General features: G+C 43.3%; 1 protein-coding gene across 5 annotated transcripts in view; it reads right to left on the bottom strand.

Moving 5' to 3' along the window:
* Positions 1–19358, bottom strand: part of LRP1B (LDL receptor related protein 1B) — a 1636337-nt gene that overhangs the window by 227589 nt on the left and 1389390 nt on the right. For all 5 annotated transcript variants that reach the window (XM_077273024.1, XM_077273022.1, XM_077273019.1 and 2 more), the window contains exons 53-55: positions 15977–16099; positions 4558–4698; positions 2145–2332 (exon numbers count right to left, since the gene is read on the bottom strand). In XM_077273024.1, coding sequence (XP_077129139.1) covers positions 2145–2332; positions 4558–4698; positions 15977–16099 — 452 coding nt within the window. The remainder of the gene's footprint in view (positions 1–2144; positions 2333–4557; positions 4699–15976; positions 16100–19358) is intronic.

The raw sequence follows: 19358 nt of genomic DNA, 5'->3' as shown, positions 1-19358 counted from the left end.
GAATGAAGTCCTTTAATTGAAAGAAAGACACAGACTCCTTTAATAATCTTAATTAAACCATACTTACTGCAATGCCTAATTCCACTGAAGCCCTCAATCTCCTGTGAAAAAGACTAAAATAAAAGAACAGCAATATACCATACCTGTTTGTCATTCTGTCCCATGCCGTAATAAATAAAACATACTGATTTTCACTTTGTTTTTCCAAGAAACCTCCCACGTTCCAATTTAAAATGCATTTTAAGGTAACATAATTTATAAGGGAACGTGACCTACAGATGTAGCAAAGGTGAACTTTATTTATGACTCAGCGTCTTAATAACTTGATGTAACTGAAGGTTAATCCTTTGCTAGAAAGTGAAGAGGATCTGTCAAAACGATTGAGATAAGAACGTAAAATTCACTGAGCTTCCCTGATTCTGATGTTATTTTCCTTTTTGTGCTGTTTCGCTCCATTGCAGAGATCTTCACATTTATTAATTTTGTTGATCAGTATGTGAAATCTCTGCTTGTAGTCTATCTGGGTATTTCTAGTCTTTTCCAGGATTGTGTGATTTCACCCCTCACAGATCCTGCCTGTCATAGCTCGGCAGCTTATTTAGTAGTCATGTAGTTTCAGATGCTGCCTAGCTGAGATTTGTAGCATCTGGGAGTGAGGGATGAAAGTGCAAAACTCCCAGAGAAGACTGAACAAACCAGTTGCACTACAAACAGAAATTTCACATGCTGCACTCCAAAAGCAACAAATGTGAATAGCTCTGCAACAGAGCGACACAGCACAAAATGGAAAACAGCAGCAGAAGCAGTGGAGCTCAGGAATTTTTATAAGGTATTTAACACAATTTTTTTTAGCAAGTGACAGTCCTTCTTTAAGAGGATTAAGATAATTTAACACAATACACAGGCCATTGACCAACGTTAAGGCAGGGATCTACATATACTTTTTTAGTGCACTGATATCCAAGTGCTGTGTTATTTGAGTCAAGAATACTTTTGCTAGACCTGTACCAATCACATGCTAAAGGTGGACGTGTCAGATCTTTAAAACTAAATAGAGATAGTGTGAATTGATCTGCTCCATTGGCCTCATTGGTAATCTGTGGTCGTTGGATGGGAGCTCTGAGAATCATCTCCTATCTCCTGTCATCAAAGGCTCTTCTTTTGATTACCAGTCTTGGCGCGATGACATCACACCAGGCTGGCTAATCAAAAGAGGAGTCAGATATGCTGTCAGGTAAGAGGTAATTCGCAGGGCTCCCAACTAATGACGAAAGATTACAGATGTGACCTCTGGACAGGGTCCTGGAAATTGATTTGCACCATCTTTTAGAAGAATTGCATCTAATCCCCATAATCATCATTAAGACACTCTACATGACAGGTTGATGTAGACCACCACCAGTGATGCGGTGCTTCTGCATCACTTCTAGTCCCACCAGATATGATCCGATGGTGCCAGTGACCAGAACTTTTCTGATTGCCATGTACTCATATCCATAGTGTAAATTATAACCCAAGAAAACACCAAAATTTAGTATAGAGAACATCCACACCGATATGGTTGCCAAATTAAAGGGACAATGCACAAAACGGACAATGCATACAAGTCCTATGCAGTATTACTTCTACTGTAGATTGCTGAGAAAGTATTTCCTTCCGATACATCCTAACTACACAAACACTTACACGTAGAGTATTTGGCTTTAGTATGTACTCGAGTGTGTGAGATACATGCATTACTTTATGAGCTCTTCTGGGCACCGGAAATGATTTTACTACATTCATTTTGTGTACAGAACTTCAGAATATAAATAATGGATAATACAAATAAGAATATAAATAATACATATGAATACCAGAAAAGACATATTCCAGTATGTCTGGGCAAGCACAATCGGTATACTCACCAAACATCTACTCTAGAGATTGACAGGCGCTGGCCATTCAGTCAATACGTCTAAGTACAGTCTCGTTATGCGAGCTGTCATATGTAAAATAACCAGTATTTTACACCAAGTGCACCACTGTGCACATGACCACACGATAAAAGAAGGACAACAGTTTCCCCGAAAGCAAATTAATCCCATGAATAATTCATTCCTACGTGTTCTTCAAACATAATCTTATAAATATTGACTACTAGCCTTGTATCCAACCGGGAGATCTTGACAGTCTTGGGAACAACCACTGACTCTTTTACTTAAACATTCATTTAAATGGCAGCCTCTCTCATCAGATCCATCTCCACAGTCATCCGTGGTGTCACAGAGAACTCCCTCAGGTACACACTTTCCATTTTTACATATAAAAGATGAGTTGTTGCACGACTGTTCTGGAAAGAAAGAGGAAAAAGTCTAAAGAATATTGCAACATTAGCATTTGGGACTCGGCGGGAAATGCAATTATGATGCCTGATTATTAACTTGTTAAAAAATGCTTCTTTCTTTGCGTTCCATGAGGATTCATAGAGATTGTAATGAGAGATCATCGAGAACCGCAGAACAAAATTTACTGTAGGCTAATTGTTCTCTAGAAGAAGGTGAAGGAAACAACGAAAATGAACATTGTTAGAAGCTTCTACTTAATGATTTCACTTCTCAAAACAAATTGTTTAGTTATTAAATCTGAGATTATAATATATGAGAGTTTCGCACAACACATTCTATCTTACATGTCTAGAGATTGATTTAATTGTGGTGTATTTGAGGTTGGAATGTTTGGACTCAACAGATAATTCAAGGCTGATATGCTCTATTCCCGATAGGACAGTTCACCAATTTAATGTCTGCCTGTCTATCTAATATGTATCTATCTACTGTACATTATCTATCTAATATCTATCTACAATATCTGTCTAATATTTATCTACAGTATCTATCTACAGCGTCCAACTATACACTGTATTAAATATTTATCTATCTTACTAATATCTATGTATCTAATATTTATTTATCTATCTATCTATCTAAGATCTATCTAATATTAATCTATATATCTATCTGATATTTATCTATTCTAGCAAAGCCAGGTAGGACTGGGTTAAATCCAAGCACTGCAGGTATTAATTAGACGCACACAGCTAGCTTTGACTAAGAGCCGGGAAATGGGCTCACATTGTGTCAGTCTGCTGGATATTGATAAGAGTGGAGTATGATGAAGCTGGTGAGTGACCAGCCAAAATGTGAGCTGTAGCTGGGAGACAAACAAGCCAGGCTAACTCTCTGAATGGAGACTGCATGGGTCAGCTAGAAAGACTGAGCAGTCTGTGTGTTGCAGCTGTAGAGTAATGTGTGAAAGCTGCAGCCTGTTCAGTGTGAACTGTGCCTGGAGTTGACCACTTCTGTATGGTGCTTGAAGCTTCTGGATGAAAGAGATATCAAAACTGGTAAGATCATACCTCTTCAGTGTGTAAAGTATTTTCCAGGAGAAAGGACTGTAATCTGTTCGGGTGAGCTTGCACTAACATATGTGTGCCTGCTAAATGAATTGTTTATTTACTGTGATACTTTGTGCCCAGAAGAGGCTGTTTTTGTTTTTTTTGGAATCCCTTAGAGATTTATAAAGCAATAAAACTGTACCTGCTTGAACCAAACCGCATTGCTTGTCCGAACGCTACCTAATGCCTACCTGAATCACCACACTATGTATCTGTCTCGGGTTTACGGGTTTTAGAGAGGAGCCAGAAGACCTCAGCTTCTTATTTTTCCTATTCCTGCACTATTTAAAAGCACCTCACCTTTGTATTAAATTGTGTCAATTTCTTTTGGCAGTGCAGTGGTTAATCTGCTCAGATGAGAGCTCCTGGAAGCTTTCCTGCATTAAGTCTCTCAGCTGTGCACTATTAGCCACTCCCATCTCCTATATAATCTGGACCCTGGCTAGCACTCATTATCAGAGCTACCTTATGCTGCACGGCTGGAGGTTGTTGTTGCTGGTTATTAGAATAGGCGGATGGTGGAATATCTGTTACTGTTGCAAAGTTTTGAGTGTGTGATAATTGCCTTTCTTCTCCTACTTTGGTTTTACCCCATCCTCTACTCACCGATGTTTACCTCTGTTATGTGTAATGATATTTGTATGTTTGGTATTTTTCGTTACCCTTGTTCATATTGCCTTTTTAGTCTGGTTGGTGTATTACGGTACACTACTACTCCCCTCTTACCTGGGTGGGGGAAGGGTACAGACTGTGAGCGGATTCAAGAGCTAAGGCAAGGTACATGCATTTTCACCATCAGAAGTAATCTGGAGAACAGGGCGAGCTAGGGCCACCTAGATTTAGGGACAGGGAAGGAGCCCCTGGTCCTGGGACACCCAAGAATAGAGTTGTGACAGTATCTGTCTACTTGTACCCTGAAGAAGGGTTAATAGCTAACCCTACTTCCACTTAGTGTTAGTTCCCTCCAATCAAATAAGTGCTAAGAATTGTTTGGTAAGGTGTAGTCCCAGTGAAGGTCCCAGCGTGATGACCATCTAATACGGTGGTTGTGTCAGTAAATACTAAAATTAGTAGAACCAATGTCATCATGGACAAAGCTAGGAATACTTCGAGCTTCATACCTGTATTCTGGCATTTTCTATTCAGGGGCGCTTCATCAGAGCCATCAGGACAATCAAAGTCCCCATCACATTGCCACTGGAAATTCAACAAGCAGCGACCATCACCACAGATAAACTCATCAGGGGCGCATTGACGATAACCTAAGTACAAGGAAGAATAACAGACAGAAACATATAAAATATTGTGTTACCAAATATCTGATATAAACATACAACATTTATTGATACATATATTCTATATCACCAGCAAAACCTCCAATACATGACAGATAAAGGCATAAGGTGATTAAACACAAGGAAGAGAGTTAAAATGTAACATTTAACTGTAACCGAAATCAAAATATTCCATTCAGGATGACGAGAGCCATTAGAGAGGCAATCATATCTGAGTGCATAAAAGGCGCAATAATCCTCCATCCCAATCACAGCGGCTGATGACGCCGATCATTCACGGTGACCAGGACATATTATGAGCTGTCAATCAGCCAGGCCATGTCTGAGCGTTCTGCCTTTATTGTAATGTGCAGATAATTGCAGGTGTGAGAACAGCAGACATTTCCCATATTTGATTCATATAGGCAGTTATAGAGCTGACATCAAATATAGAGCTTCACTCCTCATAATGTGTTTCCACCAATCAAGAAAAATGTCACTATCACATCAGAGTTTTTGTTCTTTGCACCAAGATACTTTTAGTGTTTTGGTTAAATATTTCTGATGCTTTCAATAAGTTTACTATATTGCTATATGATGCTATATTACTATATGATGCTTTCACTAAGTTCACTATATTACTATATGCTGAAGAAATTAATTTCTTCAGCATACAGTAATATTTTGACTGCGTGTTTTATACTGATCCCGTGTTACATCCTGTATTATACTCTATCTCTCGCTTCCTCCTTCGGCCTCGCTCAATGGTCTTCTGCAGTCACTCACAAAGATGGCCACACATTGGACCTCATCTTTACTTGCTTCTGCAGCCTATCTAACCTCTCTAACTCACAGCTCCCTCTTTCTGACCACAACCTACTTGCATTCTCTTCCCTCTCCTCTCCTTGTCTACAGTCCTCACTCCACAAACTTGCACACCCTCGCAGAGATCGTAACACATTGATCTACACTCATTTTCTGAATCCATTCTCCATCTTACAGACATAAATTCCTTACACAATCCGGATGCTGCTACCGCTTAATAAAATGTCACAATAGCTGCAGCTTTGGAATCGGTTGCGCCTTCACACGTACCAAAGCCCACAAAACCAACAGACAACCCTGGAACACCAGCCTGACCAAAGAACTAAGACGAGCTTCCAGAGTTGCTGAGCGGAGATGGAAAAGATCGCACTCTAACGAGCACTTCATTGCATTCAAACAGTTCCTCACTACTTTCAAGGCCACACTCGCTGCAGCAAATTATTATTACTATTTCTCATCTCTCATATCCTCCCGGTCTCACAACTCTAAATTGCTATTCTACACTTTCAATTCTCTCCTCCATTCCCCAGCACCTCCTCCCTCTCCACTCATCTCAGCTGAAGATTTTGCCTCATTCTTCAAGCAGAAGATTGATAATATGAGACAAAGATTTGGCCTACAACCCCCAGAGCCAATCCTCATAACTACTCAGCCCTCCTCCCCCAAAACCAACTTCTCCACCATTACAGAAGACCAACCCTCCACTCTTCTCTCAAGATCACATCTCACCACCTGTGCACTTCATCTGATTCCATCCCACTTCATCCCAAACCTCACCACAGTCTTCATCCCAACCCTAACCCATCTCTTCAACCTATCACTAACAACTGGTGTTTTCCCTCATGCTTCAAACATGCCTCAATCACACCTATCCTCCAAAAGCGCTCTCTTGACCCATCCTCTGTATCTACCTATCACCCCATATTACTTCTCCCCTATGCCTCAAAACTACTGGAACAACATATTCATCTTGAACTGTCCTCCCACCTCTCTTCCCACTCCCTCTTTGACCACTTACAATCTGCTGGACTCTGGCTGCATCACTCCACTGAAACTGCCCTATCTAAAGTCATCAATGACCTATTAACTGCCAAAGCGAAGCGATATAACTCTGTCATCCTCCTCCTAGTGTCCTGTCCTCTGCCTTTGACACAGTGGACCACTCCCTATTACCACAGACCCACTCTTCTCTTGGCATCACAGACTTGGCCCTATCTTGGATCTCGTTACACCTAACAGACCGGACATTCAGCGTCTCCCACTTGCACACAATCTTCTCTCCTCTGTCATGAATCCCAATGGCTAGGGATAGCAAGGGACAAGCAAAGTAATACAAAATATCGGACGAGCTCTAGGGTGATGGAACCTGGGCTGACCGCTGCCCTACGCCTGACAAACGCAACTAGAGATAGCCAGGGAGCGTGCCTACGTTGGTTCTAGACGCCATGCACCAGCCTAAGAGCTAACTAGTACTGCAGAGAAAATAAGACCTCACTTGCCTCCAGAGGAATGAACCCCAAAAGGTATAGTTGCCCCCCACATGTATTGACGGTGAAATGAGAGGAAGGCACACACATAGAGATGATATATATAGGTTCAGCAAATTGAGGCCCGCTGTAAACTAGAAAGCAGAACGATACAAAAGGGGTCTGAGCGGTCAGCAAAAAACCCTAATCAAAAAAACCATCCTGAGATTACAAGAACCCATGTGCCAACTCATGGCACATGGGGAGAACCTCAGTCCACTAGAGCTACCAGCTAGCATAGAGACATAATAAGCAAGCTGGACAAATAACCAAACAACTGAAAATCAGCACTTAGCTTATCCTGAAAGATCTGGGAGCAGGTAGGCAGGAACCAAACAGAGCACATCTGAATACATTGATAGCCGGCAAGGGAATGACAGAAAGGCCAGGTAAAATAGGAAACACCCAGCCTCTGATGGACAGGTGGAAACCAAAGGCCGCAACCCACCAAAGTCACCCAGTACCAGCAGTAACCACCAGAGGGAGCCCACAAACAGAATCCACAACAGTACCCCCCCTTGAGGAGGGGTCACCGAACCCTCACGAGAACCCCCAGGGCGATCAGGGTGAGCTCTATGGAAGGCGCGGACCAAATCAGTCGCATGAACATCGGAGGCGACCACCCAGGAATTGTCCTCCTGACCATAACCCTTCCACTTAACCAAATACTGGAGTTTGCGTCTGGAAACACGAGAATCCAAGATCTTCTCAACAACATACTCCAATTCTCCCTCCACCAGCAACGGAGCAGGAGGCTCAACCGAAGGAACAACGGGCACCTAATACCTCCGCAACAAGGACCGATGGAACACATTATGAATAGCAAACGATGCTGGGAGATCCAAACGAAAAGATACAGGGTTAAGAATCTCCGAGATCCTATAAGGACCGATGAACCGAGGCTTGAACTTAGGAGAAGAGACCTTCATAGGGACAAAACGAGAAGACAACCACACCAAATCCCCAACAAGAAGTCGGGGACCCACGCGGCGACGGCGATTAGCAAACTGCTGAGTCTTCTCCTGAGATAACTTCAAATTGTCCACCACCTGATTCCAAATCTGATGTAGCCTGTCCACCACCACGTCCACTCCAGGACAATCCGAAGACTCCACCTGACCAGAGGAAAAACGAGGATGAAACCCCGAATTACAAAAAAAGGAGAGACCAACGTGGCAGAACTAGCCCGATTATTAAGAGCAAATTCGGCCAGCGGCAAAAAAGCAACCCAGTCATCTTGATCAGCAGAAACAAAACACCTCAAATAAGTTTCCAAGGTCTGATTAGTTCGCTCCGTCTGGCCATTCGTCTGAGGATGGAATGCAGACGAGAAAGACAAATCAATGCCCATCTTGGCACAAAACGTCCGCCAAAATCTAGACACAAACTGGGATCCCCTGTCAGAAACGATATTCTCCGGAATCCCATGCAAACGAACCACGTTCTGAAAAAATAAAGGGACCAACTCAGAGGAGGAAGGCAACTTAGGCAAGGGCACCAAATGAACCATCTTAGAAAAGCGGTCACACACCACCCAGATAACGGACATTTTCTGTGAAACCGGGAGATCAGAAATAAAATCCATGGAAATGTGCGTCCAAGGCCTCTTCGGGATGGGCAAGGATAACAACAACCCACTGGTCCGAGAACAGCAAGGCTTAGCTCGAGCACACACTTCACAAGACTGCACAAAGGTACGCACATCCCTAGACAAGGAAGGCCACCAAAAAGACCTGGCCACCAAGTCTCTAGTACCAAATATTCTAGGATGACCAGCCAACACAGAAGAATGGACCTCGGAGATGACTCTACTGGTCCAATCATCCGGAACAAACAGTCTTTCTGGTGGACAACGATCCGGTTTCTCCACCTGAAACTCCTGCAATGCACGTCGCAAGTCTGGGGATACGGCGGACAATATTACCCCATCCCTAAGGATACCAGTAGGCCCAGAGTCTCCAGGAGAGCCAGGCACAAAACTCCTGGAAAGAGCATCTGCCTTCACATTCTTTGAACCTGGCAGGTATGAAACCACGAAATTGAAACGAGAAAAAAACAACGACCAACGAGCCTGTCTAGGATTCAAACGCCTGGCAGACTCAAGGTAAATGAGATTCTTGTGATCAGTCAAGACCACCACACGATGTTTAGCACCCTCAAGCCAATGACGCCACTCCTCAAATGCCCACTTCATGGCCAAAAGCTCCCGATTACCCACATCATAATTGCGCTCGGCGGGCGAGAATTTTCTAGAGAAGAATGCACATGGCTTCATCACCGAGCCATTAGAACTTCTCTGTGACAAAACCGCCCCCGCTCCAATCTCGGAAGCATCAACCTCAACCTGAAAAGGAAGTGAAACATCTGGTTGACACAACACAGGAGCAGAAGAAAACCGGCGCTTAAGTTCCTGAAAGGCCTCCACGGCCGCAGGAGACCAATCAGCAACATCAGCACCCTTTTTAGTCAAATCAGTCAAAGGTTTAACAATACTGGAAAAATTAGCAATGAACCGACGATAAAAATTAGCAAACCCCAAGAACTTCTGAAGGCTCTTAACAGATGTAGGTTGTGTCCAGTCACAAATCGCCTGAACCTTGACGGGATCCATCTCAATAGTAGAAGGAGAAAAAATGTACCCCAAAAAAGAAATCTTCTGGACTCCGAAGAGACACTTTGAGCCCTTCACAAACAGAGAATTGGCCCGCAGAACCTGAAACACCTTCCTGACCTGTAAAACATGAGACTCCCAGTCATCAGAAAACACCAAAATATCATCCAAATACACAATCATAAACTTATCCAGATATTCACGGAAAATATTGTGCATAAAGGACTGAAAGACTGACGGAGCATTGGAGAGTCCAAAAGGCATTACCAAATACTCAAAATGGCCCTCAGGCGTATTAAATGCGGTTTTCCACTCGTCACCCTGTTTTATCCGCACCAGATTATACGCACCGCGAAGATCTATCTTAGTGAACCACCTAGCCCCCTTAATGCGAGCAAACAAATCAGTCAATAATGGCAGTGGATACTGATATTTGACTGTAATCTTATTCAGAAGGCGATAATCTATACAAGGCCTCAGGGAACCATCTTTTTTTGCCACAAAAAAAAACCTGCTCCCAGAGGGGACGAAGATGGACGAATATGTCCCTTTTCCAAGGACTCCTTAATATAATTCCGCATAGCAGTATGCTCTGGCAGTGACAGATTAAATAAACGACCCTTAGGGAACTTACTGCCAGGAATCAATTCTATAGCACAGTCACAATCTCTATGAGGAGGGAGCGAATTGAGCTTAGGCTCCTCAAAAACATCCCTATAGTCAGACAAAAACACAGGGATCTCAGAAGGAGTAGATGAAGCGATTGAAATCGGAGGTGCATAATCATGAACCCCCTGACATCCCCAGCTTAACACAGACATTGTTTTCCAGTCCAGGACAGGATTATGAGTTTGTAACCATGGCAGACCAAGCACTAGTACATCATGTAAATTATACAGTACAAGGAAGCGAATCACCTCCTGATGAACGGGAGTCATGCGCATGGTCACTTGTGTCCAATACTGCGGCTTATTCATAGCCAATGGTGTAGAGTCAATTCCCTTCAGAGGGATAGGAACTTCCAGAGGCTCCAGACTAAAACCGCAGCGTTTAGCAAATGACCAATCCATAAGACTCAGGGCAGCGCCTGTATCCACATAGGCATCGACGGAAATGGAAGACAGTGAAAAAATCAGAGTCACAGACAAAATGAACTTAGGCTGCAGAGTACCAATGGCAAAAGATTTATCAACCCTTTTAGTGCGTTTAGAGCATGCTGATATAACATGAGCTGAATCACCACAATAAAAACACAATCCATTTTTCCGCCTATAATTTTGCCGTTCACTTCTGGACTGAATTCTATCACATTGCATAGTCTCAGGTGCCTGTTCAGAAGACACCGCCAACTGGTGCACGGGTTTGCGCTCCCGTAAACGCCGATCAATCTGAATGGCCATAGCCATCGACTCATTCAGACCTGTAGGCGTAGGGAACCCCACCATAATATCCTTAATGGCCTCGGAAAGACCATTTCTGAAGTTAGCAGCCAGGGCGCACTCATTCCACTGAGTAAGCACCGACCATTTCCGAAATTTTTGACAATATATTTCCGCTTCATCATGCCCCTGAGAGAGGGATAATAAAGCCTTTTCAGCCTGAATCTCCAGGTTGGGTTCCTCATAGAGCAATCCCAATGCCAGAAAAAACGCATCCACATTGAGCAATGCAGGATCCCCTGGTGCCAATGCAAATGCCCAATTCTGAGGGTCGCCCCGCAGGAAAGATATCACAATCCTGACCTGTTGAGCAGGGTCTCCAGAGGAGCGAGATTTTAAAGAAAGAAACAATTTACAATTGTTCCTGAAATTCAGGAAGGTAGATCTATCTCCAGAAAAGAACTCTGGAATAGGAATTCTAGGTTCAGACATGGGAGTGTGAACAACAAAATCCTGTATGTTTTGAACTTTTGCCGCGAGATTACTCAGGCTGGAAGCCAAACTCTGGACATCCATGTTAAACAGCTAATATCAGAGCCATTCAAGGGTTAAGAGGAGGTAAGAAGCAGCTAGACAGCAATTAAGGGCTAGGCAGCAAAACTCTGAAGGAAAAAAAAAAAAAAAAATCCCTTAAACACTTCTTTTTCTCCTGCTTCAGCCCAAACAATTAACACTTTGTGGGCCGGCTATACTGTCATGAATCCCAATGGCTAGGGATAGCAAGGGACAAGCAAAGTAATACAAAATATCGGACGAGCTCTAGGGTGATGGAACCTGGGCTGACCGCTGCCCTACGCCTGACAAACGCAACTAGAGATAGCCAGGGAGCGTGCCTACGTTGGTTCTAGACGCCACGCACCAGCCTAAGAGCTAACTAGTACTGCAGAGAAAATAAGACCTCACTTGCCTCCAGAGGAATGAACCCCAAAAGGTATAGTTGCCCCCCACATGTATTGACGGTGAAATGAGAGGAAGGCACACACATAGAGATGATATATATAGGTTCAGCAAATTGAGGCCCGCTGTAAACTAGAAAGCAGAACGATACAAAAGGGGTCTGAGCGGTCAGCAAAAAACCCTAATCAAAAAAACCATCCTGAGATTACAAGAACCCATGTGCCAACTCATGGCACATGGGGAGAACCTCAGTCCACTAGAGCTACCAGCTAGCATAGAGACATAATAAGCAAGCTGGACAAAAAACCAAACAACTGAAAATCAGCACTTAGCTTATCCTGAAAGATCTGGGAGCAGGTAGGCAGGAACCAAACAGAGCACATCTGAATACATTGATAGCCGGCAAGGGAATGACAGAAAGGCCAGGTAAAATAGGAAACACCCAGCCTCTGATGGACAGGTGGAAACCAAAGGCCGCAACCCACCAAAGTCACCCAGTACCAGCAGTAACCACCAGAGGGAGCCCACAAACAGAATCCACAACACTCCTCATCCCCTATCTGTCGGAGTCCCGCAAGGTTCATTCCTAGGGCCCTTGCTCTTCTTCATTTACACCTTCAGCCTGGGACAGCTCATAGAGTCTCACGGCTTTCAGCATTACCTCTATGCTGATGACACACAGATCTACCTCTCTGGACCAGATATCACCTCCCTACTAACCAGAATCTCACAATGTCTGCCCGCTATTTCATTTCTTCTCCACTAGTTTTCTAAAACTTAATATGGATGAAACAGAATTTAGCATCTTTCCCCCATCTCACTCGACCCCCCAATGGACCAATCCATTAAAGTAAATGGCTGCTCACTCTCCCAGTCTCACAAGCTCACTGGTAAGGGTAATCCTTGACCATGATCTTTCCATCAAACCACATATCCAAGCCCTTTCAACTTCCTGCTGACTTCAACTCAAAAATATTTCCTGGATTCGTACATTACTTAACCAAAAATCTGCAAACACCCTAGTCTATGGCCTCATCATCTCCTGCCTTGACTACTGCAACCTCCTGCTCTGTGGCCTCCCCATCTAACACTCTCACACCCCTCCAATCTATTCTAAACTCTGCTGCCTGACTAATCCAACCTGTCCCCCCCACTATTCCCCAGCCTCTCCTCTCTGTCAATCCCTGAACTGGCTCCCCATTACCCAGAGGCCCAAGTTCAAAACCCTAACCATGGCATACAAAGCCATCCACAACCTGTGTCCTCCATACATCTGTGACCTAGTCTCCTGGTACTTACCTGCACGCAACCTTCGATCCTCACAAGATCTCTTTTCAACTCCCCTCTTATCTCTTCCCACAATCGGATACAAGATTTCTCCCGCGCATCACCCCTACTCTGGAACTCTCTGCCACAACATATCAGACTCTCACCTACCATGTAAACCTTCAAAAAGAACTTGAAGACCTACCTCTTCTGATATGCCTAGAACCCTAACCACCGATCGACCAAACCACTGCACGACCAGCTCCACCCTCACCTACTGTATCCTCACCCATCCCCTGTAGATTGTGAGCCCTCACAGGCAGGGTCCTCTCTCCTCCTGTACCAGTCATGACTTGTATTGCTTAAGATTACTGTAATTGTTTTTACTATGTATACCCCTCCTCACATGTAAAGCGCCATGGAATAAATAGCGCTATAATAGTAAATCTTAATAATACTCCAGAGCTGCACTCACTATTCTGCTGGTGCAGTCACTGTGTACATACATTACATTACTTATCCTGTACTGATCCTGAGTTACATCCTGTATTATACTCCAGAGCTGCACTCGCTATTCTGCTGGTGCAGTCACTGTGTACATACATTACATTACTGATCCTGCGCTGATCCTGAGCAACATCCTGTATTACACTCCAGAGCTGAACTCACTATTCTGCTGGTGCAGTCACTGTGTACATATGTACATTACATTACTGATCCTGTACTGATCCTGAGTTACATCCTGCATTATACTCCAGAGCTGCACTCACTATTCTGCTGGTGCAGTCACTGTGTACATACATTATATTACTGATCCTGTACTTATCCTTAGTTACACCCTGCATTATACCCCAGAGCTGCACTCACTATTCTGCTGGTGCAGTCACTGTGTACATACATTACATTACGGATCCTGAGTAGTGTTGAGCATTCCGATACCGCAAGTATCGGGTATCGGCCGATACTTGCGGGTATCGGAATTCCGATACCGAGATCCGATACTTTTGTGGTATTGGGTATCGGTATCGAAACAACATTAATGTGTAAAACAAAGAATTAAAATAAAAAATATTGCTATACTCACCTCTCCGACGCAGCCTGGACCTTACCGAGGGAACCGGGAGCCTTCTTTGCTTAAAATGCGTGCTTTTACTTACTTCGGCGATGTCACGGCTTCTGATTGGTCGCGTGCCGCCCATGTGGCCGCGACGCGACCAATCACAGCAAGCCGTGACGTAATTTTCAGGTCCTCAATGCCTAATTCTAGGCATTCAGGATTTTAAAATTACGATCCGGCTTGTGATTGGTCGCGTCGCGGTCACATGGGCGACGCGACCAATCACAAGCCGTGACGTCACGGGAGGCAGGAAACGCGCGCATTTTTAAAATTACGTCACGGCTTGTGATTGGTTGCGTGCCGCCCATGTGACTGCGACGCGACCAATCACAGCAAGCCGTGACGTAATTTCAGGTCCTGATGCCTATTTCTGCATTCAGGACCTGAAATTACGTCACGGCTTGCTGTGATTGGTCGCGTCGCGGTCACATGGGCGGCACGCAACCAATCACAAGCCGTGACGTAATTTTAAAAATGCGCGCGTTTCCTGCCTCCCGTGACGTCACGGCTTGTGATTGGTCGCGTCGCCCATGTGACCGCGATGCGACCAATCACAAGCCGGAACGTAATTTTAAAATCCTTAATGCCTAGAATTAGGCATTGAGGACCTGAAAATTACGTCACGGCTTGCTGTGATTGGTAGCGTCGCGGCCACATGGGCGGCACGCGACTAATCAGAAGCCGTGACGTCGCGGAAGGAAGTAAAAGCGCGCATTTTAAGCAAAGAAGGCTCCCGGTTCCCTCGGTAAGGTCCAGGCTGCGTCGGAGAGGTGAGTATAGCAATATTTTTTATTTTAATTCTTTATTTTACACATTAATATGGATCCCAGGGCCTGAAGGAGAGTTTCCTCTCTTTCAGACCCTGGGAACCATCAGGAATACCGTCCGATACTTGTGTCCCATTGACTTGTATTGGTATCGGGTATCGGTATCGGATTAGATCCGATACTTTGCCGGTATCGGCCGATACTTTCCGATACCGATACTTTCAAGTATCGGACGGTATCGCTCAACACTAATCCTGAGTTACATCCAGTATTATACTCCAGAGCTGCACTCACTATTCTGCTGGTGCAATCACTGTGTACATACATTACTTTACTGATACTAACTAATAATCTGTGATAAAAATTATAGCTGCCCTAATGCAGGTTTGTTTACCTTAGCTTAACAGTCAGTGATCTCTCTCAGCTCCCCCATACACATGCATGCTCGGCTCGGATGAGTGTGCATTCAATTTTAATGGGAAGAGTGAGGTATGCTGCTGCAAATCTATAAGCAAGATTAAAGTAAGTATTTGTAAATTCCCCAAAACAGCGTTGGTAGTTATGTAGACCCAGCTCAGGTTCTGTAGTCGGAGGTTTAGGTGACAGGTCATATAATGCTCTGCTGTGGCCACGTTGATCTGATTCGTTGTGCACCACTGTGCTCTTTGTGTTTTGGATTCCATTCAGTTCTTAATAAACCAGGTCGGTTTCATCACATACACTGAATAATATTCATTTCAATCTCCCTTTTTAACCTCCAACATGAACTGAGAAGCAAATTTCCTTTATTACATCCGGATTGCAGTAGAATGACTTACCACATTCCAGAGATTCATCAGAGCCGTCTCTGCAGTCGTCATCGCGGTCACATAGGAACTGCTTAGGGATGCAGATTTTGTTGTTGCACATAAAAGCGTTTTCATCACAGGTAGTAACAGGAGCTGGAAATATATGAAGAAAATAAAAATAAAGTGTGGAATCAAATCATATTCATAGTTCTTACAGTCAGATCGTGACTAAACAGGTAACAGGACAGTTGTACCACACAGAACAGCGTCTTGTGTGATCAGAAGGAGGAAGATATTTTATCTATTCCCATCTATCTATCTATCTATCTATCTATCTATCTATCTATCTATCTATCTATCTATCTATCTATCATCCATCTATCTATGTATGTACCACAATGAAGGAGAAGAAGTGATCGGCACCGCTAGAACCACAATAGCCTAGTTTGCCAGCTCGGTGTTTAATACTGCTGCAGGTTTTCTTCATTAAAGCATGGATTTTCGAGACTGGTGAATGCCACCTCTGCTTTCTACATATTTGGACTATCTATCTATCTATCTAAATTTAGGGTTTGGATCATGTCCTAAACCCATTGTGAGTATCTGGATAACCCATAATTGGTTGTAATTCTCTATTCTACAGGACGCACGTCACTCCCTGTTGGACCATTGATGGATCTCACCATGTATGGTCAGTTTATTATTTTTATCTAGCAAGAATACAACCCTCATTTCATTTGGACCTCTGTTTGAACCCGGTGACTCTTGTGCCTCTCAGTTCCTGACTGTTATTTAAAGTGTCTCATTCCATGTATGTGGGTCACATTCGCACTGTTTACTTTCTTTCCTGGATTCTATTATTAAGTTGAAACAGTGACTTTCTTTCACCTACAGAAAACCTCCTATTGGAAACCTGTAGATTAAACCTGGAGATAAACGTTTCTTACAGAACACAATCCAGTCTTGAGTGAAGTATGGGATGATATGAAATAAATGAATGGTAACCTTGTCAGTAGGGTGGATGCTCTTTTGACTTCTCAAGTCTCTAAGAATCTATATCATTTTTCAAAGAAACAAGATTTCAGACTTTTGTCAGCGGGATCGTTCCTTTTTCTTTCTTGAATACAATCTTTAAGAAGGATTTTGCTTTTTATAGGATGTTCTAAGTTAAACAGAACAAGACTCTTAAGACTGCTAGCTAGGACATCACTTCTCCATGACACCCCTGGAATATCATCTTTTAAGATTTGCCAATTGTTTCCTTCTCTTTTTTTTCTCCTTAAAGTTGATAAATTTATCAACTCCTTCAGTCATGTTTGAAGTGTGTCAAACTGTGCTCATGCTGATATATAGCATAGTTTAATGGATGGAGAAAGAGATCCACTCCATGAGATGGAGAGGCAGCGATGTTACCATTTGATTCATGCTGAGGACAAGCGTTTCTTTGAAGGGTACAGTATTAGTTGTATGGACAGGTGGTAGAGTAAGTAACATTGGTTGGTTTATATGGTCTTCTAGCATGATAAACCATAGGTTATAACATTCTGCTTCTTGGGCATTGCCTGGATATTTGAAAAATACAAATTAAGTCCTATCAATAGGATAGAGCATAAATTGGGGGTCCGATCTTCTTGCGATCCCAAGAGCATGGCTCTTGAACCATGAGAATGGGGCTCTGCAGCCAAGTCTTGAATGGTACAGAGGTGCGCGGGCTCTGTCTATGCTTTATTTAATCAATGGGACTGAAGAAAATAGTTGAGTACATCACTTGGCTTTCTCCAAGACTCCCATAGACAATGAATGGAGTAGAAAGCGGAAGTTGAACACCTGCATTTCTGCTCCATTCAAGACGAAGATATGCAGATCTCTGTTCTTTGGGTTCCGGAATTCTGTTCTCAGTCTCTCTGAGGGTCCTAGTGATGAGAAAGCTATATCCAAGAACCTATGGAAAGGGGATATCTTGTGTTTGTGGAAATAGTCCTTTAACCTCTACTGGTCTTAAAGTTTATATGTAGAAGTGGGGCCAAATCCAAAAATTAGTAGATTTCTACATTCAGCTAGTGACAAATTTTACAGTTAAGAAATATTTAACTAAAAAAATTTAAGCAATGATGGATTTAAATGAGTTTCCAGCACATGAATGTTCATAGTCTTTTTTTGCTATAGGTTAATAACAGGAAACAGGTTTCGAGCATCCACAATGTTTAGCTCAATAAAAGCCCCTTATTTTTCTTCTATCTCCACCATATGAAGAAAAGTATTGGATGCCATATCATAGTTATTGAATTTTGGTTTCTTATTCAGTCCCTTTGCCTTCAGTATAAACAATCTGTCCCCATTGCACCTGGTGTAAAACATCTGGCCCCATCACCCGCTGGAGTATAACATCCTGGATTATTGTCTCCAGTGCATAACATTTGGCCCAATTTCCCTGGTGCATAAAATCCAGCCCCATAGCACCTTGGAACATAATATCCTGCACCATTGCCCCTAGTATATAACATCTGACCCCATTGCCCCTGGTGTGAAACATCTGGCCCTATTGTCCCTGGTGTAAAACATCTAGCCCCATTGCCCTGTTTATAATGTCTGGCCCCATCGCTCCCTGGAATATAACATCTTGCTTCATCACCTCCTATGAATAACATATGGCCCCATTGCCCCCTGAAGTATAACATCTGGCCCCATTATCCACAGTCTATAACATCCGATCCTGTTGCCTCCCTGTATATAACCTCCAGCTTCCTTCCTTGCCGTCAGCGTTTACTACCATGTGACAAAGCGGCCGGTGGTGCGGAGCTCACTGATACCATTACGGGCCTGTATTAGGAGCCACTGGGGTAACAAGTCCATCCATGACATTTCTTTCTGTGTCTGCCCCCATCACCTGTGAGTGATATTATTGAGAAGTGGAAGGAACTGCAGCAACTCAGCCACAAAGTGGAGACCCCCATACTGTTACTGAGCGGAGGCCAAGTGCTGAAGAGCAAACGGCAGAAAAGTCACCAACGCTCTGCTGACCCCATAGCTGCCGAGTCCAGACCTCCTCTTTTTTGGTGTAACAGATTCCAGATATAGTTCATAATAATATTATTTTCAGTTCTTTATCCATTTAAATAACATCAAACCTAATGTGTTAATGTTCTTGTTTTACATATTCGAGTACATCTAAACCAATGGAGCTGAAGATGTCAAGGCTGGAAATGAGCGTTATGTTACTAAATGACTTTTAATTATCAGATGTATTGAGTTTTGTCAGTTTTTGAGCATAGAACATTGTAAATAGTGGAGACCAGTCCTCAGCAATATTTTTGTCTGTGACTTACCGCCACTCTCACCATTCTCTGCTATCATCTATGTGTATTGTAAACACCAGGGATACGGCGCAAAATGACTATTGTATAGAATATTC

This window comes from Ranitomeya variabilis, chromosome 7 (genome assembly GCF_051348905.1).
Source record: "Ranitomeya variabilis isolate aRanVar5 chromosome 7, aRanVar5.hap1, whole genome shotgun sequence".
NCBI lineage: Eukaryota > Metazoa > Chordata > Amphibia > Anura > Dendrobatidae > Ranitomeya > Ranitomeya variabilis.
The sequence above is the reverse complement of the archived record's forward strand: the minus strand, read 5'-3'. Positions and strand labels throughout refer to the sequence as shown.